This window comes from Ruditapes philippinarum, unplaced genomic scaffold, assembly GCF_026571515.1.
Source record: "Ruditapes philippinarum isolate M1 unplaced genomic scaffold, ASM2657151v2 ctg1074_1_1_1_1, whole genome shotgun sequence".
In the NCBI taxonomy this organism is placed as follows: Eukaryota; Metazoa; Mollusca; class Bivalvia; order Venerida; family Veneridae; genus Ruditapes; species Ruditapes philippinarum.
In genome coordinates this window covers 15,648-42,692 of record NW_026851714.1, presented here as the reverse complement: position 1 = coordinate 42,692, position 27,045 = coordinate 15,648, and the positions used below count along the sequence as shown (strand labels likewise).

At 32.3% G+C, this 27,045-nt stretch overlaps 2 protein-coding genes across 2 annotated transcripts; both read right to left on the bottom strand.

Moving 5' to 3' along the window:
* Positions 1-1,014: 1,014 nt before the first annotated feature.
* LOC132737904 (uncharacterized) lies at positions 1,015-10,070 on the bottom strand. Its single transcript, XM_060725280.1, has 5 exons — positions 9,903-10,070; positions 7,948-8,796; positions 7,016-7,234; positions 2,468-3,316; positions 1,015-1,746 (listed from the first exon to the last, which is right to left on the bottom strand). Exons 1-5 carry the CDS (start codon positions 10,068-10,070, stop codon positions 1,015-1,017), a joined length of 2,817 nt encoding a protein of 938 aa, XP_060581263.1.
* Positions 10,071-25,095: 15,025 nt separating this feature from the next.
* LOC132737884 (L-xylulose reductase-like) lies at positions 25,096-26,675 on the bottom strand. The gene has a single exon (XM_060725259.1). It carries the CDS (start codon positions 26,401-26,403, stop codon positions 25,645-25,647), a length of 759 nt encoding a protein of 252 aa, XP_060581242.1. The 5' UTR covers positions 26,404-26,675; the 3' UTR covers positions 25,096-25,644.
* Positions 26,676-27,045: the final 370 nt, after the last annotated feature.

Sequence of the window (27,045 nt, the reverse complement as noted above, 5' to 3'; positions counted from 1 at the left end):
AAATTTTATATAGACCGGTTACTATTACAAGCTAGTTTGTACGGAAAGACCCAGAATATTCTGAATTCCGGAGTTACTGTATTGACGTACCTACAATAAAGATTTTTTTTAAAAAGATGTCACACTTCTGTAAAATATTCATTGCGAAATAAATTTTGCTAAATTTAACTTTGCATTTTTCCGTTGTTTTAACCTTTCTCAAATGAACAATTTGACTGTATTTTTCTAAGGTTTTTGGTTTCGGTGAAATTGATCTTATACAAAAATACGTTTAATTAACTTGATCCCACGCCTAACAGCTAAGATATAATGTGATTTTGAGTGTCAGACAAATATTTTCACCTCTTGGACTGAGTTTATTCCGAGATAAATAACCTTAAAATATATAGAGCTATGCCAATCAATAAAACTGAAACGTGTGGTTGTGAACGACAACTTATGCACAAACGAGAAATATAACTTACCTTCAATCATTAAGTCAATATTACAGGGAATACATGTTGAGCAAAGAAACATAATAAAATCATGCTTAAAATGTAAACAAAAGTTTACGATCACCGGACATACGACATTTCAGACACACAGAGTCCTATTTCTTTTAACAACCCCTTTATGCCTGTGAATTGTACAGTTCGTATTTGTATCATGATAAAATTGATTACAGAATACCTAGAATGAAAAGTCTGTAAGAGAATTTGATTGGGTCTTGCAGGGAATATTTTGTTCCTGAATATTTTATTCAATTTACATATGTATTCATGTATATCACATTACATAGATGTTCTATATGACAAAATTTCCAAGAAGCGACCATAAGATTACTAAAACAACATATATTTTATTGTTTCTTTCTTTTCTTTTTTTTTTCATTAAAGATTCAATCAGATATAAACCTTTGATTCAGCGTGTCCGTATATTAACTATTTTGTTCAGGTGATTTACCACACCTAAAATAGTTCGTTAAAGTGGATGAACCTTCAATGAGGCTGTAATCACGCTAGCCATCACAAATAATTACAACAAAGTAAAAGTGAAGTGTAAGGCCAGGAAACTGACGATCGTCATAGGTAATGGAAAGCCTCCTGAACAGCTTACCAACGCTGTTAGTCTAAGATACTCTTCAAAGCAAATAAATACCGTATTGTTATCGTTTTTGATAGCCAAAATTTCTGTAAGTACGTTTTTGGAGACTGACGTGTCATTCTGGGTGATTTGTTGGAACATTGGTGTTGTTATTAAGATACGAGGACAGTTCTGTAGTATGAACAAATCAGTTTGTACATTCGCTGAGCAACTTTTATAGTACTCTTTGGTGGGAATAGGCAGATAAGTTTTGTTGAGAATATTTTCTGTTGTATGTTCAATGATAAGATGCCGAACCTCATCCATGTGCTTTACAGCAAATTTTTTCTTTTTTATCTGTACGAATGCCTTCAGGCTCGTAAGTAAATTGTCTAAAGAGCAGGTTCTTGTTGTGAAAAACGGTATCTGAAAGAATAAATTGTGACTGGAAGGATTTGTATATACTTTACGTTTACAAACTCCGCACTTAAATTCACTGGAGAACAAGAAAGGAATACAACTGTCTGTAAGCATAACGACCTCCTCCTTTGACGGTTGTTGACCTTTCAAAATAACTTCAAACTGTATGTTCAGTGGAAATCCTGATATTGATTGTGCTGTGCTCATGCATTCTCCATACATCGGAATCTTTCCAATCGGGCAGAATAACGCTCTGCAGTGCTTCTGTGAAAAAAGGAAAATGCAAATATCAACTTTTGTGTTTATTATTTTGTCAAGCAATGACATGGTAAGTTTGATATAGAATAATTGAATATCAAATCCATTAACTCTTACATGTTATTTATATTAGTATGTAAGCATAATGAGTACATCGGTGTAGTTTCCTTTTATGTTTATATACAGCGTAATACAAGCAGAACTTAAAAACTCATTATTCGGTCACATCCAAAGCTTTTTTATGTAAAAGTAATTTTACGAAAAAACTGTTCGAACGTTTGTATTTCTAGTTTGTGATTGTACGGACGTTTAATTTGTGAAATTATAATAAGTGCAAGAGCAGTTGAGGTTTCTTTCCCACTAAATTACATCGGACAACAATAAGGAAATGTCAATAAAGGGAAAGCGTTTTTACATTCACAAAATAACGCCAAACGGTGTAAGTGGACAGAGTAAGGGATCAGAATTTTGGCTGTATCTCTATCTATATATTTTATATATTTGTTTAATAATAGACAGGTTTCCAAAATTTTAATAAATCAGAAGCTACTTGGAAGTTTTATAAGACTGATTTTTTAGAACCAGTTGGTAATTTTTGTATTTTTTACGTAGATGCCTTGTCTATTTTTCATAAACCATTTGATTTATGATACACAAGTTACCATATTGCGACAATCACTTAAATTTACAGAAAAAGCTAATAGATAACTGATTAAAACAAACTTACAACAAACGGGTCCCAGACACTATTTGATTTACACTTAAAATGAATGTCAACTTCCTGTGATAACAAGTCCTTTGAAGGCGACAAAACAACCAATAATGTTACAAAGAAGGTATGTTTATGTATACTTTTATATTCACGTGACGTACAAATGTCAGGTAATACTGCATTTTCAGGCTGACTACAAAGATAGCAGAAAACATTTTTATACGCGCGCTGCTTCCATGTGTCATCCATAAAGTAAACGGTGTTCTGTGAGGGGGTTTCTTTGTGACACGCGGTTTTCAGGAAGTCGCCATATTCATTCCATAGATTGCTGCCATGACAATCTTGTATCGTCTCCGTTATATAAAAACAAGTAGCCAATTCATGTATCAGTTTGTTTGGGGGAAAAGAGTTTAGCATACAGTTTTGCAAAATGTAGTTGTCTCTGTCTTGAAATGTCTGAAAATTTGTAATTGCAACCTCCTCACACCATGTAGTAAGTTCCCATTCGTTGAAATCAGCCACTCCATGGCACATTGCGCAGTGTCTATTTTTAAACACTTTTTGATTGGCTTTATCCGACACGAAGACAAAGTCTTGCAACTTGACTGGGTATTCACAAGCTGGGAAAAGTGCTGATGTATTTTTATCAGGGCAATCATCAATAAATCGGTACATACGTTTATCTCCTGTAACCAAACTCATATTCCTTACTGAATTCAGCATGTCTGTTACCCGTCTACAAGGGTATGTTGGCGGACTCACAACAAGGTGTTTAACATCCGGGCAACAGCTTCCGACTGTGTGACAATCGGGAGCACAAGAACAAATCTGACAACATGAGTCCTTACCTTCTATCGAAATATTCTGAAAAAAGATATATTATGCTCATATATGTGCCTGTATTGTCGCTTTAGAACATCTAAATCTGTCCTTATTGATATACATAGAAATCATTCTTCAATTAACTATATTCTGTAGCAATGCAAATATACATCATTTTCTTATATTCCCTTCCGGGTGGCATAAGAATATGTTGATTTTGTTGGAACCGTAAATATGACCCAAAACAATAGTATAGGTTAACATACAATGAAAAATCAAATATATGATAAAAAATAAAGTCCAACATGGTCCTCATGACAAAGGATATTTGGATTCAATAAGATAAACCCTGTTGTATGATTATTTCAATTTCTTCAAGACTTTTGCACAATATTTTCAACCGTTTAAGATATTGCCACAAGAAAAACAGATGAAATTAGAAAATCCTTCTTGAGCATTTTACGTCATACTTTGAGTCATTTCAGTCCATCTATTTTGCATCAGATCATGTTCAAATATTTCAAAGTAATAAATCTTTAAAGTTAAAAATCTCGTTTTTATCGTTTTATCTGGTATTACTGCAAGACAAACCATCTTTACAAAAGGAGATTTCAAAGTTTCATCATGTTACTTTCTGAAAACCTCACTCTGAAATTCATTAAGAAAAACACGGCGCCCCTACTTAATGACTTTTTTTTATTTCTTGATCAATTTTAATAAATTCGGTGTTAAATGAAAGAATCCTTCATGAATTTTCTAGTGATGCCTTAAAATATCGTTGTTTATTTTTTCTCTCTCTTTAAACCACATTCATATTTTCGGTAAGAAAATCACGGCACTCCCTTTAGATACTTTATAAAATAATCAGTTTTCAAAATAGAAAATGAATATAGAATGAAAGTTAAAACCATAAGCTTCAATATATCAAAAGAAATAATTATTTTATTGCAAAAACCATATAAGAGATTGCAGATATGTGTTACGGATATGTACTTTCTTGATTTCTGAAAAGAAATCTCTGTGGCCGCTTTAAAATCCTATTTTTCAAATACTCGCATAGTTTTTGTTTCAAATGAGCTTTGTGCCAATACATTTTTCAATGATACCAATACAAATATTGGCTGGTTTTTAGATAATGAATAAAATTACTCGCTTGAAGTTGGTCATTTTCCCCCTTGAATTCCCAAATCGCCGATGTTTCTCAGGAAAACACAAGGTTAAAAATTAAGTAAGTGAATAAGTTATCATAATCATTTTGTATTGAATAAATGGTTCAATAAGCAATTTTCAAGTGATGTAGCTAGTGATAAAACTTTTGCAACAAATGCAACGAAAATATGTTAGGAAGAATGCGGCGTGTTTTCCTTCAGTTTTATTGAAAGATGGCAATGTTTTATACCTGTCCGCAATAGAAGTTCGTAAATACTCAAAGAGGGGCGGGGCATCATGCATGACTTAAAATCGTTTAACTTTGTGAATCTACTTTTGTAAACGTACTCTTGTAGTTCTACAAATGGAAAAGACGTTTTCTTAAACTCTATTTTCTGTATTCGTGTTGTGCAAACTTGCATGCAAAATATTGTATGCAATGAAAGATATTAACTTGTAATTTTGTTGTTGCTTCAATGTTAGGTAAGTTGTTACCGTCTATAACATAATCAATCAACATAAATCTTTCAGCATTTAAGCTATAATCAGTTTTGACCGTAGTCATTATCAGTTGATCACAGGAACTTGAAATTCAATCAATATAAGTCAAGTATTTGGTGCATTTATGTATTGTTTATCGAAATGGCCCGATAGATTATTTTGATCCGTTGTTTTGTTGATTTGTTCGGCGTAAATTATGTTGGGGTGGGGAAAAGGCGTTTCATTCCTTGTGTTTATTTATACTGTATAGGGGGTATATTTTGGATATTATTATTAATATTGATAGAATTTCAAGTTCCTGTGCAGTTGATAACCCATAGGCGGCGGCTCTCTTACTTCTATATGTAAACTTGTTATATTAAGGCGGGAACCTTCAATTAAAAGATTGGATTAAGAGGCTGTTATGTACTATGCACGGATGCAATAAAAAGATGGTAGGCATAGAAGTTTGCATTTTCAAAAGGAACACTTTACATGTCTGGAATTCTGGCAACGAACGCTCTCCATACATAAAGAATAGGCTTTTCTTCTTATTAATACGCTACGTTATTTCGGTTTTCCAATGTAAATTTTATATAGACCGGTTACTATTACAAGCTAGTTTGTACGGAAAGACCCAGAATATTCTGAATTCCGGAGTTACTGTATTGACGTACCTACAATAAAGATTTTTTTAAAAAGATGTCACACTTCTGTAAAATATTCATTGCGAAATAAATTTTGCTAAATTTAACTTTGCATTTTTCCGTTGTTTTAACCTTTCTCAAATGAACAATTTGACTGTATTTTTCTAAGGTTTTTGGTTTCGGTGAAATTGATCTTATACAAAAATACGTTTAATTAACTTGATCCCACGCCTAACAGCTAAGATATAATGTGATTTTGAGTGTCAGACAAATATTTTCACCTCTTGGACTGAGTTTATTCCGAGATAAATAACCTTAAAATATATAGAGCTATGCCAATCAATAAAACTGAAACGTGTGGTTGTGAACGACAACTTATGCACAAACGAGAAATATAACTTACCTTCAATCATTAAGTCAATATTACAGGGAATACATGTTGAGCAAAGAAACATAATAAAATCATGCTTAAAATGTAAACAAAAGTTTACGATCACCGGACATACGACATTTCAGACACACAGAGTCCTATTTCTTTTAACAACCCCTTTATGCCTGTGAATTGTACAGTTCGTATTTGTATCATGATAAAATTGATTACAGAATACCTAGAATGAAAAGTCTGTAAGAGAATTTGATTGGGTCTTGCAGGGAATATTTTGTTCCTGAATATTTTATTCAATTTACATATGTATTCATGTATATCACATTACATAGATGTTCTATATGACAAAATTTCCAAGAAGCGACCATAAGATTACTAAAACAACATATATTTTATTGTTTCTTTCTTTTCTTTTTTTTTCATTAAAGATTCAATCAGATATAAACCTTTGATTCAGCGTGTCCGTATATTAACTATTTTGTTCAGGTGATTTACCACACCTAAAATAGTTCGTTAAAGTGGATGAACCTTCAATGAGGCTGTAATCACGCTAGCCATCACAAATAATTACAACAAAGTAAAAGTGAAGTGTAAGGCCAGGAAACTGACGATCGTACTAGGTAATGGAAAGCCTCCTGAACAGCTTACCAACGCTGTTAGTCTAAGATACTCTTTAAAGCAAATAAATACCGTATTGTTATCGTTTTTGATAGCCAAAATTTCTGTTAGTACGTTCTTTGAGACTGACGTGTCATTCTGGGTGATTTGTTGGAACATTGATATTGTTATTAAGATACGAGGACAGTTCTGTAGTATGAACAAATCAGTTTGTACATTCGCTGAGCAACTTTTATAGTACTCTTTGGTGGGAATAGGCAGATAAGTTTTGTTGAGAATATTTTCTGTTGTATGTTCAATGATAAGATGCCGAACCTCATCCATGTGCTTTACAGCAAATATTTTCTTTTTCATCTGTACGAATGCCTTCAGGCTCGTAAGTAAATTGTCTAAAGAGCAGGTTCTTGTTGTGAAAAAAGGTATCTGAAAGAATAAATTGTGACCGGAAGGATTTGTATATACTTTACGTTTACAAACTCCGCACTTAAATTCACTGGAGAACAAGAAAGGAATACAACTGTCTGTAAGCATAACGACCTCCTCCTTTGACGGTTGTTGACCTTTCAAAATAACTTCAAACTGTATGTTCAGTGGAAATCCTGATATTGATTGTGCTGTGCTCATGCATTCTCCATACATCGGAATCTTTCCAATCGGGCAGAATAACGCTCTGCAGTGCTTCTGTGAAAAAAGGAAAATGCAAATATCAACTTTTGTGTTTATTATTTTGTCAAGCAATGACATGGTAAGTTTGATATAGAATAATTGAATATCAAATCCATTAACTCTTACATGTTATTTTTTATTAGTATGTAAGGCATAATGAGTACATCGGTGTAGTTTCCTTTTATGTTTATATACAGCGTAATACAAGCAGAACTTAAAAACTCATTATTCGGTCAAATCCAAAGCTTTTTTATGTAAAAGTAATTTTACGAATAAACTGTTCGAACGTTTGTATTTCTGGTTTGTTATTGTACGGACGTTTAACTTGTGAAATTATAATAAGTGCAAGAGCAGTTGAGGTTTCTTTTCCACTAAATAACATCGGACAACAATAAGGAAATGTCAATAAAGGGAAAGCGTTTTTACATTCACAAAATAACGCCAAACGGTGTATGTGGACAGATTAAGGGATCAGAATCTTGGCTGTATCTCTATCTATATATTTTATATATTTGTTTAATAATAGACAGGTTTCCAAAATTTAAATAAATCAGAAGCTACTTGGAAGTTTTATAAGACTCATTCTTTAGAACCAGTTGGAATTTTTGTATTTTACGTAGATACCTTGTCTATTTTTCATAAACCATTTGATTTATGATACACAAGTTACCATATTGCGACAATCACTTAAATTTACAGAAAAGGTTTATAGATTAAAACAAACTTACAACGAACGGGTCCCAGACTCTATTGGATTTACACTTAAAATGAATGTCAACTTCTTGTGATAACATGTCCTTTGAAGGCGACAAAACAACCAATAATGTTACAAAGAAGGTATGTTTATGTATACTTTTATATTCACGTGACGTACAAATGTCAGGTAATACTGCATTTTCAGACTGACTACAAAGATAGCAGAAAACATTTCTATACGCGCGCTGCTTCCATGTGTCATCCATAAAGTAAACGGTGTTCTGTGAGGGGGTTTCTTTGTGACACGCGGTTTTCAGGAAGTCGCCATATTCAGGCCATAGTTTGCTGTCATGACAGTCTTGTACCGTCTCTGTTATATAAAAACAAGTAGCCAATTCATGTATCAGTTTGTTTGGGGGGAAAGAGTTTAGCATACAGTTTTGCAAAATGTAGTTGTCTCTGTCTTGAAATGTCTGAAAATTTGTAATTGCAACCTCCTCACACCATGTAGTAAGTTCCCATTCGTTGAAATCAGCCACTTCATGGCACATTGCGCAGTGTCTATTTTTAAACACTTTTTGATTGGCTTTATCCGACACGATGACAAAGTCTTGCAACTTGACTGGGTATTCACAAGCGGGGAAAAGTGCTGATGTATTTTTATCAGGGCAATCATCAATAAATCGGTACATACGTTTATCTCCTGTGACCAAACTAATATTCCTTACTGAATTCAGTATGTTTGTTACCCGTCTACAAGGGTATGTTGGCGGACTCACAACATGGTGTTTAAAATCCGGGCAACAGCTTCCGACCGTGTGACAATCGGGAGCACAAGAACAAATCTGACAACATGAGTCCTTACCTTCTATCGAAATATTCTGAAAAAAAGATATATTATGCTCATATATGTGCCCGTATTGTCGCTTTAGAACATCTAAATTTGTCCTTATTGATATACATAGAAATCATTCTTCAATTAACTATATTCTGTAGCAATGCAAGTATACATCATTTTCAAATATTCCCTTTTGGGTGGCATAAGAATGTGTTGATTTTGTTGGAACCGTAAATATGACCCAAAACAATAGTATAAGTTAACATACAATGAAAAATCAAATATATGATAAAAAATAAATTCCAACATGGTCCTCATGACAAAGGATATTTGGATTCAATAAGATTTACCCTGTTGTATGATTATTTCAATTTCTTCAAGACTTTTGCACAATATTTTCAACCGTTTAAGATATTGCCACAAGAAAAACAGATGAAATTAGAAAATTCTTCTTGAGCATTTTACGTCATACTTTGAGTCATTTCAGTCCATCTATTTTGCATCAGATCATGTTTAAATATTTCAAAGTAATAAATCTTTAAAGTTAAAAATCTCGTTTTTATCGTTTTATCTGGTATTACTGCAAGACAAACCATCTTTACAAAAGGAGATTTATCGTAAAGCTTCCCTTACGATAGAAGTTTTGTGTGAGATTTTTTTTGTGAAAAGTGCTGGAATATTTTGAGTTTCTAAAAAGGTATGACTTTGTTATCGTGATATGTCGTAACATAAGAGAATTTAGATGAATTTAATGATTCATTACAATGGTATTGACTTGGCATCACCATATGCCATGAAAAAGCAAAAGTCAATTAGGCTCTTTCTCGAGCAGTGCAAATTTTTGGCCTGTACCTCACTCGTAATATTTTCTCGTAGTACTTTTATCAAAGTAAAACTACGTACAGATCTATCTAAACAAAAATAAACGAAATATATTGCATCCAAAATTATGTTAATTTAACCAGAGTCATTCGAATTAGACCCTGGTCGATCGAAACAAATTGAACTTGTAAACCAATATGCGTAGAATTTTATAAATGTTAGACTATTGTTCAAGATTCACTTATATTTTTCAATAAATTAAATTCATTTGAATTACACCATGAATGTGTAAAAAGAGATATATATTAACAAAATTAAATAATTTACCTTTGCTTCTGTGCCATTGCAGAACTGTCTATGTGGACACAATGATGAAATATCCGGTAAAGGATTCGGGTGTCCCTGGAAGCAAGCTGCGAGGTCCGAGAAACTCGTGCAGGTAAGTAGGACACAAAGAAAGTGCCTTAAACTTAATTTTATCATTACTGGATCCATAGTTTTAGACATGTACGTTTTACACTTATCTTCTTTTATGGCTCGTCTCTTCAGATATGGTTAGTATGTTCCACAGTTGAAAACATTTATATGCCAGGTAATTATCTTCAAATTGCATAAAAAATAATACTTTCGTAAAATAAGATAAAAGGTTTTGCATCCATCTTTGCTTTCTGCCAATTACGAAATATTTATGTGGACACCAATGTCAGAGGTTCTCAAAGGTCATTATAAAATATCCTACAAAGACAGCAAGCTTTCTTGTTTATTGTTTACACATGCTACTAATATCTAATTCGTGTCGTCTGCGTCTGAAATTTATATGCAGTAAGATTAAACTGTCAATAAGAGAAATTTAAGAAAAATGTACATGTAGATATATTTCTTCCTCGAAGAACACAGTTTAATTCTTTTCTTGTAAATCTGATGCAACATGACATTTCTTGTTTAAGCAATCTTTACTTTGTCTACTCCATCTTCGCATAAATTCTAAAGACGGATATTTAAGTTCATGCGATCAACAGCCACATTCAGGTTCAACAATATTTGTGTCCTACCACTCTTTAGTTTTCCGCAGAATAAAATTTGCTATTTCAATATCATTTCTTAAACAAACTTTCAGACAAATTTCCAGGATATTTGAAGCAAAACAGTAATCATTAGAGTTTGAAGAAGAGTTTTCGTTTTTTAGCTCCTTTGACATAGTTTTTTTTATCCGAGATGACCCATGTTTAAAGTCATTCGAGCAATTATCTAGGCAAGCATCCTGACTAAGTTAATTGACAATTGACTCAAAAATGTAACCACTAGTCTGAGTGTTAATAAGAGTTTTTGCATATTTTGGCAGTGCGATATAGTCTTTGACCATAGGTGATCCATTTTGAACTTGACCAACAAACTTTCAGAGCAATTGCCAGGGTATTGGGATCAAAGAAGTAGACACAGGAGTGTGAACAAGATTTTTTTTTCTATTTAAAGCTCATGTGACCTAGTTTTTCATCCAAGATGACCTATGATCGAACACGGATATTTTTATTAGGGGATCAGACGCCCTAATTCAATAATTCAGTTACTTTTTGTTTCTTACCAAAAATTAATGGGAAACATTTTTCACAAGTATGATATTATAGATTATTTAGAGTTTGCTCATTTCTGAAAAATAGGCCATCTAATAGCAAAGTTTAAGATCATAAAATATCTATCACTCCTAAATCATTAGGTAAATTTTGTTAAAATTTTGCATAGAGGTGTCTTTTAGGGCATATAACCGTCCAACGTTGTCAATTTTACAGTTCCTTTTAGTGCCCTTTAGGCGTATTCTACCTTAATTTATGACAGACAAAGACAAATACTTTACAGCAAAGCATTTAAATATGTTCAAACGTCCGTGTTATTGTGTCCTTTGAATTTTACTGTCATATACTATGTTGAAGTACAGTTACCAGCACCCAATTTTATAACCGTAAGTTAACTTGAACCACTGGGTTAAATCTATGGTTAGGTTACTTTTTAGGTTAAACTTTGGTTGACCGATTGTATAAAAGTTTGGTTAAATTTAACCAGCGTAAATTTCTGTTTAAATTAACCCACGTATAGGAGGTTGGTTAAATTTTAACCAAATATTAACCAGAAATAGAATGGCTGCCGTCTGTACGCCTCGCCTCAACTTTTGTTCATATTTGCTTCGAAATAGACTTTTATCGGTTGTATATGATGGCAACGATATCTCAAAGTTACGTAGTGACGGATACGGCAAGCAGGAAGTAAACAGTTTTACAAATCAGCTGTAAGTGTCGATAATTCAGATTAATCATGATACAAAATGTCATTTACACCGATTAAATGATGATCATGCTTAGGTTACAACATCACATACTGAGGATAAACTTCTAAGACAACTTATAAGTTAAATTACGAAGTCTTTCTGGACCCGTGCGACAAACATGAGGCTGCATCATTTGTGATTGATCTGTAAATTTTATGTCGGTCAACACATATGTGTGCGTTTTCGTGTAATTGTCAAAAAATAAACATGATTTATTAAAGATTTAAGATCAGAAATAAAAATATGAATTATGTATATGACTAGTATGATACTACAAAATGTTAAATTTGTATGTTTGTATTTTCACTCTCGCTGTATTTAATTATGCTGTATATTTGTGTAATGACGAGGAACTTTTATGTTCAAGTCATATTGAATAATAAAATCTGTTCTGTTCTGAATATTATTATTTTTAAACTGCTTTGTATCTAAAAATTCTTCTTTTTTATATAATGTAAACAATGAAAGTAAATATTCATGACTGAAGTCAGATGAATGAAAGCATCATTAAGCATAATTAGCATTATACTTTGGAAATGGCTAAGTGGAGATATAATATATTATATATTATTTAATATCTCATCCCCATTCCTACACTAGATATTTCTTAGAGGGGAGGGAGGGGGTTAATAAATAAGCAAAAAATAGGGAGAGAGAGAGAGAGATTTAGACCATTGTTCCATTGTTTTAGTAAAATCATTTATATGTCAGCCGGATTGCTATGCTTGCATGATAGTTCTTTGAAAAATGAGGATGTATTTCATTTAGTAAATAGTTTATTCAGACTTTCAATGTAGATGAGAATATATTACAAAATTATAACATCTTTATAATTTATAGGACTCATATTTGTACACATTTTCATTTTTATCCAGTTATAGAGTATGCACTAATTAAAGTATAATTATATAACATATTGTTTATAGAAACAGTCATATACTATTCATAACATTATGTACATATATTGAAACCCTAGTTTACCTACTTCAATGACATATAGCCTATTCCTAAAGCTTCTGGACTAGTAAAATGTTGGCCAGTGACAGGTTCCAATCATTCATTAAGTGACGCAGAAATCAGTATCAACAGGTATTTTTATTTACAAGATACATGTATAAGTAATACATATAAAAGTTGTAAGATTTATTAAACATAACCTTGTATTAAATAAAAAAATAATCAAAATTGAAGTAGATGTAAATTCAAAATCACTTTTGATTGTTCATAAATTAATTATGGTAAATTCAAAATCACTATTTTTGTGGTTGTTGTTTTGTTGTTGTTTTTACAAAATTATTTATCATTTAGTTTCTCCTCTGTTTAGTAAATTTACTGTTTGGAACCAGGTTGATTTTGCATTTGAGTGTTGTGACTAGTGAGAAAGATAAAACAGGTTGAAAGTTAAAAAAAAGAATGTCAGTCATACAGTCACAAGATTTTGTTTTCATTTATGTATTTTACATGTTTTTTTTTTTGTTCGTTTGTTTTGTTGTTGTTGTTTTTGGGTTTTTTTTTTTTCGGGGGTGTTTTGTGGGGGAGAGGTTAATAAGCAATAAGTAGACCTTTTCTATTATTTTGCTATAATATGGTTAACTTTCAGTAAAGCTCTTTTATCATGAAAATAGCTTTTGCAAATGCAACAAGATTTCCCAAAGATGACTGACATGGTATTTAGTAACTAAAACATAAGTTTTATATATTTTATAGCGAAACTATAGGGAGTAGTTTTGGGCAAAATCATTCAAAATTGCATCTGCTGTTATACAAAACATCTTAGGTTCGAACATTTTAGGTACAAATCTGATAGAAAATATATACGTCAATACCTCTGCAGTGGGGCGGGAAATTGACAAAATAGTGCAAATTGTGATACAAGCATGAAACTTTCAGGAAATCATATTTAGACCATGTAGATTTCAAAAGTGAAGTGGGCCCAAAAATATCTCTGCTCATTCAAGATGGCCGCCATTTTCAAAATGGCTGCCATATACTTTTGACGTACATACCAGCTCATTCATTCCAATTTTTTGTACAGACCTTAACTAACACCAAAAGCATGCATACAGTTTCTCCTTTTCAAAACTTTAAATCTCACAACATTTCTGTTTCATACATTCTTCCAAATCCAAGATGGCGTCCAATATGGCCGTCGATTTGTGCAAAACTGTTATATCATTTTTATAGTATAATTTGTTGCACAAATTATGTTTATCATGATAAAAAATGTGTTTAAGCATATCAGAGGTAATCAAATTATATGTAAATCTCAATAAAAGTAAACATCTTAATAGTTTTTGTCTAAAAATATCTTTAAAAAAGATCAAGAAAAAGAATTTTCATATTTTTCAAATTTGATTTTTTAAATTAATTTACAAAGTTAAAAAAGTTACTTTAAATCTTAAACTGTATTTGACATTCCATTAATATCATGTTTTTATTGTAAAAATGTAAGAAAAGTATTAAATCTGTAGGTTTTATTTTTTGTGAAAGTGGGAAAGTGGGTGGGGTAATTTCATATGATAAAAGTAAAAGAAAAAAACAACAGAAAATATACATAGCTAAGTTCATTCTATTTCTTTGCCTTTTTACTTTTCTATGAATTCTTATGGAAAGTTTCCAAGTTAAAAAGTACTTTTTAATGGATGAAAGTATTTTTGTCTTCCTTCGGGCCAAGTGGGTGAGCAAGAAATGCACATACAAACATATGTTATTAAATTTGGTTGCATGATAATTTTTGTTTCAATATATTTGATATCATATATTAATTGTTAATTGTAAAGACATGCAAGAAGACAATAAATCTACCAAACGTGCTTAAAATAGCAAACATGTACATGAATGTAAGGTATAAAGGTAGTCCATAAACGCATATTTTTGACTCCTCCACAATTTTATATTTATAATATAAACATGGCTTAAAAGCCAACAAAATGCATGTGATGTGAAACAGCTATATCAATAATATGGCCTGACCTGCATGAAGCTTTTTAAAAAGTTAAGATACAAACTAAGTGTATTGCCTAAAGTTATCATATTTCATTTTTTTCTTTTAATAAGGGGGTAATGATGACCCTTGATCACTCACCTAAGATCATTGTTGGAAACAAGGTAACAAGATCATTTTGGGAGTGTCAATTATGTCAAAACACACATGATTTGTGTTATAATTGAATCCGGTTGCTTTTAAAGAAACATGCTCAATATCTTGTTTCAATTTTTTTTTCACACGAGAGGACTTTAATAACCATATTCATATATGAGTCCATGTAAACTTAATGACCTCTGATGTTTGGTAAATTGGGACCATGTTGTCTATGATATATCAAAAATTTGAAGAGTATAACATAATTATGATGATACATGATTAATGTATATGCGTCGGATACTGTAGGTTAAGAGAAAACAGATTTATTACTGTAGTCTTTGTAAATTAAGTGATACCATTGCAAAACCATTTTAGACTGCAGTAGCATCATACAAATTTATGCATGTTATATCAGTCTACATCCCAAATATCTTAGTTCAAGTCATTTTAGTTTATCAATAGATGTTTTAATATGTTTTCCTCAGAGCACCCAGGTGGCTCTATGAGCATGATTTATTAAATATGTCAATAAAGACACAAGGTGGTGCTACATGCTTAGTACCTGTGCTCTGTGCATTTTGATTTTGAGAAGATTTTTTTATTTTGCATGTACACTTAATGATCCAAAAATGTTTTATGTTACTTTAAAAGAGGTCTTCTTTACTTGGCAAGGTTATATTTTGACTATCTAAGCCCTAGGCATTGCAGAGTGTGTTTGTTGATTTTTTAAATAACAACAACAAAACAACATCAATGCGATTCCCTACACAAGTCTTTAAAAACAGTGTTCCTCGTGAGGGCCTTTAAATCATGCTCCTGCAGTCCAAAATGGCTTTTCCTGTCACTTAGTTTACATTGACATACAAAAATTCTTCTCTGAAACTACAGTTCACAGAGAAGAAAAAATATCGTATATCATCACATTGTGATGCTATATAAAGATTATGAACTATTGGCATAGGGTCAAAATCACTTAGTTTACATGGACTCTTATTGGAATATAGTTATATGAGTCTTTTTGTGTGAAAAAGTTCTGAGAGGCTAGTTATTTGGCGTGTTTCTTTTCAAATAGTTTATAAATCATGACTGGTGAAAAAAAAGATACTCCTTATATGATTTTAGCATTCTTCAGTATAAAAGAATTATAGACCTTTTCCAGCAGTGGATCTTAGGCAAGTGATCTAGGGTCAACAATTCTCTCTTGTTTAATGGGAGAAATAAAGTATGAATACAATTAGTTTATATTCCAAATCATAAGCTATGTTATGTGGGTCAAGCGGTTTTATTGATACTTATTTTAGCACACATAGTCATTAGATAATGTGATGTATCAGTCGCCTTAATTTTTGTTTCTTTTGAACATAATTGTTACAATTATACAATAAAACATAGTGTTGAATGAATATCAAATACACTTTAAGAAACTATGTTACTTTTGTAATTTTGTACATAGACCTAGAAAACCATGTTAGAGAAAAATGAAAAAAATCGCACTTTTTCTTTGATATTTTTCAAGATTTTTTTCGTACAAAAAAAACTAAAAACATGACTTACAATGTGGTTAACCTAAAATTTGATTTTTTTCTAATATATTGAACAACTTTATATGGAAATAAGCACACTGTGTGCAAACAATTATACTACAAAACAGACATATCAGTTTTCATTAAAATTGGCAGCCATATTGGACTAGGATTCTGAAGAAATATGCAAGCAAAATTGCTTGAAATTAAAATTTTTGAAAAGGGGAAACTATATGCATGTTTTTGTGTAAGTTTCAGGTCTGTACAAAAAATTGAAATGAATGAGCTATTATGTACGTCAAATTTATATGGCGGCCATCTTGAAAATGGCGGCCATCTTGAATGAGCAGAGATATTTATGGGCCCACTTCACTTTTGAAATCTACATGGTCTAAAGATAATTTCCTGAAAGTTTCATGCTTGTATCACAATTTGCACTATTTTGACAGCAGAGACCTTATTTCCCGCTCCACTATTATGACATAAGTTACATTCTTACCATTTTCTGTCCCAGTTGACGAATGGTTTTGATTTATAACCTTATGTTAGCGATTATTTGCTCATTTGCAGTACATTTTAACTTGCAAAGGTATTCGTGGTATACTTGATTTAAATTTGGTTCCCTTGACACCAGTTCCAAAGTCGTAAAGAAGTTCATCCTACGTAAAAGTTATATTTTGTACATATGTTTAATGATGATATGTAATTAGTGTGGTCCGAATAACATCTTAATTGAAATTTTCGACCGATTTTTAACTATACTATCAAAATTTTCGTCTGTAATAATGATGGAACGTAAACCATGTGTCAATTTTGATATAGTCTGGGAAAATAACGTAACCCGTTATAGAATTTGTTGCATGTCGGGATTAGTATTGGTTTGTTTAACCAGCGGTTAATTTAACTATTTTGGTTAGTTAACCGCTTGGTTATCATGGTTTATACAAATGACTAACCAAATTGGTTAGTTATCCAAATTTGATTAATTTTAATCGCGGTTATGCTTAAATACAAGTTTCCTAAATATTGACTTTAATTCTAAAATCTTGTCTCCCCTCTGGTAGCCTAATTTTTGTCGACTAACAAGAAGTCTAAAGCTGAAAAATTAGTTCGAAAAATCAACCTTAAATGGCGATGATTGTTACAAACAATAAATAATTGTTGACAGATGTGTAAACATTCAATAAGCGGATTCGAATTAGGAAATCATGGAATTGATGAAAGGCTGTGTTACGAACGCTGATATGTTTACTCATTCTTTTGTCTGATAACTGTCATTGCTTTTCAAGTTTTCAGTTATAAGTCGAAGGATACTTAAATATGTTCAAATGTCATCAAGAGAAGATTTGCGTAAGGAAGAGTGTGTATTTTTTAGACTGTAAATATGAAAAAAAAATTAGGAAACGATATTTGGTGATTGGTAATTTGAATGAATTGAAGTAAGTTTGTTTTCTTTTAATTACTTTTTAAATTTAAGTTATTTATCAATTCCAGCTTTGCTTTTCTCTAAACAGCCCTGACAATGTCATCAAAAGTAGTCTCGACATTGAAAAGTGTGAAATTATATTTTGATAATTTTCACTGTGAAATTATCAAATACAATTTTCCCGGATAAATCAGTAATCCACTCAAAAGAATAAAATAAAAGTATTTATTTACATGTTGTATGCGATAAATGACCTTTTTTTTGCAGTACTTATTGCCATATTTCTATTGCGTGACTAACACAGTTGTGTCAAGATTTTGTTCACTTTTCATAATTTTACTTTTCTATACCTTTTCCACATTTTTACGAAAATTAGCATGAATATTGAGGCAAACCGTATGAAAAACTACATTACACATTTCTTAATAATTGTGTTTTAACGTACCGAAAGTATGACTGTCATAGCAATTGGCGATTTGTATTTTTTAAATGAGATTATGATTGTTTTATTAGTACTTTTTAAATAAATCATTTGAAAAAGACTACATTTGTAGTAGGATATTTCTTCCAATCCTAGATATGTTTAAACATTTTTCGACCGAATATTCCATAAGAAAATCATGTTCTTGGTTTATTTACAACGTACGTCTGCGACTGATCGTTGAATTTGTCGTTGAGCCACGTCACGACAAAACCAACATAATGGGTTTGCGACCAGCATGGATCCAGACCAGCCTGCGCATACGAATATAAACAAGATACAAGCAGCCGTACGAAATTGGGATGAAGTGAAACACAAACCTGACGGTATCACAGTTCTAGGTGGTCTGTTGAACAATACGGCATTAACAGAAGAAATGTTCTGTCCTGCGTTTGATGTTTCTATAGATAGGTTACAGAAGACATTTGAGACAAACTTATTTGCGTCAATAAACACTACCCATATCGTAGCAAAGAAAATGATTGCTGCTAAAAAAACAGGATTAATTGTAAATATTTCAAGCATATGATCACAATGGAGTTTACCACGTCATTTAGCATACACGACATCAAAAGCAGCACTTGACATGGTCACAAAATAGTTTGCGCTGGAGTTGGGACCGAAAGCCATTCGAGTAAACAGCATTAATCCGACACTCAATCTCAATCAAAAAATTTTGATTAAGAAAATATTTTATGCATAAATGTGGGAAGAAATGTGCATTTATGATTGTTTATCGCATAGCGGATTTTAACCAGCGGCTAAACACAATGTAGCCAAATTATATTATATCATGATTAAGAGTTATTCTTTTTTATTATCATCATGTAGTAATAATAATAATGGAGTTTCTCTCGATGCTTTTAGATATCCCTATCTATACAGTTTACTATATTTTATTTATTTTTATAGGTATCTACTTTGTGAAATGACTTTTATAAAACATGATATTGATACTTTATGTGGCACTATGCATATTGTTTAAAAAATAGAAAGAGCATCAAAACACGATTTGTACGAGGGGGCGTTGCCCTCCAAGTATTAATCAGATTTCCGAGTGTTTTGATGTTCTTTCTCTTTTGTATCATACTCAAACATAAAAACACGTCATCTGTTGTCACAAGATGAAACCCCGAGAAAAAGAAAACCAATGAACGAGCATCTGGATATGATATTTTTGTCGCCATCCCTTTCTCTTCCGTCACAATATGTAAACCCCACCAAAATCAGCCAATCAATGGGCATGCTCTGGAGTGCGGGTAACTCATACCTGCACTTCAGTTAACGCACTGTGCATGTATATGTATATGTATACGATTTAACTCTTACACATTTTCAACAAAAAGGTCCCCAAACTATGATACAAGTAATAGAAAGAGCATCGAAACACGAGGCTATCTGATTTGTAAGAGTGGACGTAGCCCTCGAGTATTAATCATATTACCGAGTGTTTTGATGTTTTTTTCTCTTTTGCATCATCGTCAAACATAAAAACACGTTCCCTGTTGTTACAAAATGAAACCCCGTAAAAAAGTAACCAATGAAACGAGCATCTGAATATGAATTTTCTGTCGCTTTCCCTTTCTCTTCCGTCACAATAAGTAAAACCCAGCACAAATGAGCCAATCAATGGGAATGCTCTGGAGTGCGGGAAACTAATACCTGCACTCCAGTTAACGCACTGTGCATGTATATGTATACGATTTAACTCTGACACATTTTCAACAGAATGGTCCCGAAACTATGATACAATTGTAATTGTAATAACTGAATTGACTATATGTTTCAAAAGACTGTTGAAATGAGCTGATGTTGTAAAACGTTAATGATAAAAAAAATATATTTGCCTAAAATACAGATAGACAGTTTTTTATAAAAAAAGAATGAGGCGGTTTATTTTACATTGAATGTTACAGGTTAATTCCGATTGATATTTAATACATCCCCTTTTCCTACGTGATCTATTTACTTCATGCGAATTAAATTATAAAATTGAAAATATTTTAATGCAAAAGGTAAACTGACTTTCACCTGCTTATTCAGTGTGTACCCTTAGATGGGCATAATGGCATTTTAATATGTAAATTATATTTATCAAATTTTTATTCAAGTTTTTAACACACGTGATTTTTAATAACGAATTTCATAATTTATAATGTTAATGTTTAGTAATTATAATACAAATTTCATTCTGAGAAGACCTTAAATATAAAAAAATAGGAAGACATTCATTGTGTTTAACATGTTTAAATGTTTAACATTGTATGAAATATGATATTCTGTAAATTCATTAAAGAAGGATTCAATAAATAGATTTTTCCTTGATTAAACCCTACCGATGTTAGCAAGTGCCGTGTTGGATTGAATTGCACTATTATCAAATTGTCACATAAATCAATTACTTCTACAAATACGTTCAAGCAATGAATCCTTGGCGACGAACACTAATATAGGTCTGAACTTATACATGTTTTTTTGTTTGTTTTTTTAATTAAGAAAGAAGATCAATGAATAATCTCTTATAACACTTTCTTACATAATCAAAATATATAAGTAAGAAACACTATTTTGCATCTTATTTTTTATTTTTATTATATTATTATTTTTTTGTTATTATTTGTAAAGCAATTTTTTATATTCTCGTCAATGTGAAGAATAATATTTATACGCCTTTTGGCGTCAAAGGTAAACCCAAGTTATTTGCAATGTAATCAGAGGAAGTCACTCTTATCGACTTTTATTTTGAGAGAAACAGTGGTCCCCTGTGAATTCCTTGCCCCATTTGCAATGTTATCAGGGGAAGTCACTCTAACCGACACTATTTTAAGCGAAACAGTAACCTCCCTTTGCACCCTTACACCATTTGCAACGTTATCAGGGGAGGCTACACTTAACTACTAAAGTTTGCGCGCTACAGTTACCTTTCTTTGAACCCTTACGCCATTTGCAATATTATCGGGGAAGGCAAACTAAGCTTCTAGATTTCGGGCGCAATAGTTACCTCCTTTTTAAACACTTACGCCATTTGCAATCTTATCAGAGGAGCTAAATTCAGCCGACTCTATTGAGAGAAACTGTCATCCCTTATTGAACCCCTTATCCCCCATTTGCCATGTAATCAAGTGAAGCTCTAATTGACTATTTTAAGTGCAACAGTTACCTCCCTTCGAACCCTTACACCATTTGCAATATTTTCAGGGGAAGTCACTCTAATCGACTCTTATTTTGCCAGAAACATTAACCTCCCATTTAACCCTTAAGCTATTTGTTACATTATCAAGGGAGGTAAATCTAAACGACTCTATTTTGAGAGAAACAGTCGTCTTTTTTCGCACCCTTACACCATTTGCAATGTTATAAAGGGATGCTACACTTAATTACTAGATTTTGAGCGCAACAGTTACCTTTCTTTGAACTCTTATCCCATTTGCAATTTTTTCAGGGGAGAGCACACTAAGCTTCTTGATTTCAGACGCAACAGTTGGCGTTAGTGTTTTGCAATCTTATCAGGGGAGGTCAATCTTACTGACTCTATTTGAGAAAAATGGTCGTCCCCCTTTGAATTCCTTACCCCATTTGCAATGTAATCATGGGAGGTCACTCTAACCGACTATTTTGAGTGGAACAGTTCCCTCCCTCTAATCGACTTATTTTTTAAATCAATATTAACCTCCCGTTGAACCCTTGCGTTATCTGAATGTTATCAGGGGAGATCAATCTAACCGACTCTATTTTGAGAGAAACAGTCGTTCCCCTGTGAACCCTTCCCCCATTTACAATGTTATCATGGAAGGTCACTCTAACCCACAATTTCGAGTGCAACAGTAACCAGCCTTTGAACCCTTACATCTTTTGCAATGTTATCAGGGGAAGTCAATCTAACCGACTCTATTTTGAGAAAAACAGTCGTTCCCCTGTGAAGCCTTACCCCATTTGCAATGTTATCATGGAAGGTCACTCTAACCCACAATTTCGAGTGCAACAGTAACCACCCTTTGAACCCTTACATCTTTTGCAATGTTATCAGGGGAAGTCATTCTAACCGATTCTATTTAAAGTGCAACAGTAACCTCCCTTTGCAACCTTACACCATCTGCAACGTTATCAGTGGAGGCTTCATTTAACTATCAAATTTTGAGCGCAACAGTTACCTACCTTTTGCAATGTTATCAGGGGAGGAAACTTTTATAACTATTTTGAGTGCAACAGTAGCCTCTCTTTGAACCGTTATCCTATTTGAAATATGTTTCAAAAATGCCTATCTATAATTGTATCATAAATTAGAAACGCTATTTTGAATTTTCCGTAGCATTCAGGCTTTTGGCCTTCTTCAGCAGCATTTATTATATATACAAATATATTTAGACAAAACAACGGCATAAAGCGACAATAAATTATTGTATCTGTATAATTATTCGAATACTATTGACACTGCTGCTACGACACAATATCGATAAAGGCATATGTCCATTTGTGCCACGCCATACTATCGATCAGCGCATATATGTCCTGGTACTACGTCTTGATATCGATAAAGGAATATGTCCACTATTGCTTTATCAGGATATCGATAAAGGGATATGTCCACTGGTGCTATGTCACAATATCGACTTGCGTTCCATGGTGCTATGGCACATTGAGGCATATGTTAACTGGTACTATGTCATTTATATCACAAACGTGATACCCATTTATCAAGTCCCGTGAAGAAAAATATGTTAAGTAAAAAATATAAGTGAAAGAACACCAATAAGAACAAAATGACTACAATCTTGTCTTATTATAATTGCTCTGGCAAACGATCAATTTAAGCAGTGTTAACGAACAAAATACTTAAGCTGGTTACATATCCGTCGTTGGGAGTTTTTTATTACAACATTTTTTAACATTCCATTTACCAAGTGTGTGTTATGGATGTACTTTTCGGCCATTTATTGCAACAAAGTCGTATTTAATTGATGGAATGCTCGGTATAAGAAACGCGTAACAGTTATACCCGGTGATATCATTATACCCGGTGATATCTATGAAACGCGTTCCAGTATTACCCCTTATACCCAGTGTAAACAATACCTTTCAACCATTTTTGCATTGACAATACGGCAAATAATCATTCCGTAATTTATATAAGGGAGAATGTCCAAGCAGATCTACTTTTGTCCAAATACTCAGAGGAATATCGATATGTAGAAAGGATTTTATCACATTTATTTACTCATCTTTATCTGCTATATATTTATTGCCTGGCACTTCATTAACTTTCGTAAAGGTCATTTGAATAATCTAACGAACACAGACCAGTATCTAACGTTGGCTTCGACTTCATATAGAAAACTAAAATTTAATTTGCATACAAGTATTGTAACATTACTAATAACGTAATGTACATATAAAGAAAAAACTATACTGCTTTGTTTCTCGCCGCAATATCATGTTTCTGTCGAGTTTAATATATATTGTTTTGATTTCTTTACAGGACAACGGACATTTTTGTACAACCTCTTTTCCAAAGTGACATTTAATAAAATAATTAATTCCATCCTCGGCAAATAAAAAATGTCAAAATGTTAAAAAAAAATAAGCATTATATATTATATCATTATTTCATTTATAAATTTTGACAATTTTAATGGAACGAATTATTTTATCATTTTCTGCCATTTCGAAATTTCGATTTGTCACGGCTAGAGGAGCAACAACGCCTCGCACTCTTTTTATTTTGTTGTTATTCTATTATTCTAAGTACCATGACAACACAAAAAATGTAAAATTGAGATAGGGCAACGATAAAAAATCGTTTTGTCTCCCTTTATTTGGTGTATTGTCGCGTTAATTTTGGCGTTTAAACGTATGTACATCCCACCGATGGGACAGCGTGACATAACAAAAACAAGTCCGTTTTGTTGCTCTTTTGCGTTTTCATCAATTTATTTTGTGTTGTCACAGTTGAAGGGCACCTTCAAGAAATAACGACAAAACGAAAGAGTGCGGCACAATGAAAAAAAAATATGTTTCTTGTTTTGTCGCTCTTTGTCGTGGTTATTCTCGGACTTCGACAGCGACAAAACGAAATAAAGAAATGGTAAAAATCAGCCACCATAGTTTTGTAAGTATGTACTTCATCATAAATTGGCAAAAAACAGTTGAAAAATGTAGATCTGTCATGCAATTATGCTTTAGAATTCTATAATTAATTTAAATTTCTGTTTAAATAATTTATTTCATTGGGAGAATATTGTGTCACATTTTGAGTTAAGCTACATAAAGTTAATGTAATTTGATGATGCAACGTACTTAATCAGTTAAACACAAACTACACTAATTGATTTGATCGGCTATTTTGGAAAAACATGCGAATTTTACGAGTGGCTTTAAATCTTCTTAATTACATTTATTACATACGTAAAGTTGCGTACAATCAATAATTGAATTGTGACCATTAGGACATGGGAGAAGCTAAGACCTTTATTTGTAAAAAAAACTAATATGTAGTCATGAATGGTTGTATCCGTTTTGGGCGAGATTTTGTACATTTTAACATAAGTTTCTTCCAGGAAATTGGCGATTTTAAGTTACAGATTATAGGCAATTTAAGTCCAGTTAGAAATATAACAATGAACAAGAAGCAATGTTCAACATGCATGTTAAGAGCATTTATTGACATGAATTTCATACTATTATAACCTTGTAGGATTTTTCGAAATGTCATAAGAAAGATGCAAAATTTGGCGATTTTGCTCAGCTTCACGCATGTATTCAGAAGAAAATAAATATTGGCACATATTCAAATAAATACATGGAGAAGAAATTCTATGCTGAAGATATATACACATTTTCAAAATGTTTTGTTAGAAAACAAAGCCACAGGCAAGGTTAAAAAACATGTATAAACTGTGTACCTTGTTCCGCCCGTGTGATACATGTAATTACGCGACACCGGTACATTTAATTCCATTTACGTACAATATTCATGTGTGTTAATTAACAACGACAAATTCAGGTTAAGTCATTAGATAATCTACCATAAGAATATGAAAATAACATTATTTAACCGTTTATGAATTTAATATAAACATACTTCATCGGATATAGAATTATACACTTTAAAAATGATAAATTATTAATCATGTAAATTTTAAAGCGCCCATGCTAATAAAATTGTATTTATAAAAAATATCAGCAACATTTTTCTAAACTTTTAAGTCCTTCTTGTCATAAAGATTATACTCCAGAACTAAAGTTTTGTTACAAAAGATGAAATCGCTCCACCATCTACAATATGTGTTGTCCCTGAAACCATCGATGATAAATCGCTGAGAAGATATAGTATCGGGTATACCACCTCCTTTATCTCGGCTATCCGTCCCAGAGGTGTCTTGTCAATAAAAAGTTTATCTAACGGATACACTTCTTTGAAGAGAGATTGCATAGCTTCAGTTTTGACAATTGTTGGATTAATGGCATTAACCCGTATATTGTAAGGTCCTAACTCCAGTGCAAACTGTTTAGTAACCATGTCAAGAGCTGCCTTTGACGACGTGTACGCTAAATAGTTTGGGGCGCTCTGAAGAGAATATAAACTAGAAATATTCACAATCGATCCATTTCTTTTAGCAGCAATCATTTTCTTTGCAACGATCTGCGTAATGTATATTGAGGCAAATAGGTTTGTTTCGAATGTCCTCTGTAAAATATCTTTAGAAACATCCAAAGCAGGACACATACAATTTTCTGATAGAGCCGCATTATTCACCAAACCATCTAGAACGTCTATACCATCAAGTTTGTCTTTCAGTTCGTCCAAATTACGAATGTCTGCTTGTATCGTATGTATGTTATGATCCTCTCCGGCTAAAGTGTCTAGTGTCTTCTGAGTTCGACTTAACGCATAAACTTTACAACCTTGTTCACTTAAAGTCTTAGAGAGAGCCCGACCAATTCCACGGCCTGCTCCTGTCACTAAGAACTTCTTTCCTGCTAATTCCAATGACATTTTTGACAATCAAACTAATATGATATTAATCACTGTTTGTTATCATACCTTGCATTCGACTATTTTAAGTGTAACGTTACTGTTTTGTAACCAAATGACGAAAATTACAAAATTATAACCTTTGCATGCAATGATCAGTCATGCATAGTTTTATGAGATACAAGAATGATGATCTGAAAATGGGATATTGTGTTTAAAATATGGTGTGTATCGACATAGTCTTTTTAACGCCGTTAAACGTAAAGAAAACAACCTACAAACTTGAAGAATACAATTACATTCTTTCAATAGAAAATTGCAATCTGTAAATTTTATGTTTTCATTCATTTTGTAAACATCGGGGGACTTTTAAATAGCATATTTTTTCAAAAACTTTGATCCGGAAAAGTATGTCATTTAAGCGTAGGTTCTGTACTTCAAGTATTTTATCATTATCTTGTTGGCAAATGTACCTTCGCTTGCAAAATTACTTAATGTTATAATTAAAAAATCAAAATATTTATATAAATGCTTTAATGAGAGATCTTTATTGGAATTGGCACAAAGATCGGGTCGACATTCGATTTATCAATGTCGAAATGGGATATGAAGCTTGCTTCACACTCATTACAACACTCACCTCGACATTCGAGTCACCACTGT

Coding starts and splice junctions, on each gene's coding strand:
- LOC132737904 (XM_060725280.1), bottom strand. CDS start 10,070: ATGGATCCAGTAATGATAAAATTAAGTTTAAGGCACTTTCTTTGTGTC. Junction 8,797..9,902: donor GCAATGGCACAGAAGCAAAG/GTAAATTATTTA, acceptor TCTTTTTTTCAG/AATATTTCGATAGAAGGTAA. Junction 1,747..2,467: donor GTGTCTGGGACCCGTTTGTT/GTAAGTTTGTTT, acceptor CTTTTTTCACAG/AAGCACTGCAGAGCGTTATT.
- LOC132737884 (XM_060725259.1), bottom strand. CDS start 26,403: ATGTCATTGGAATTAGCAGGAAAGAAGTTCTTAGTGACAGGAGCAGGC.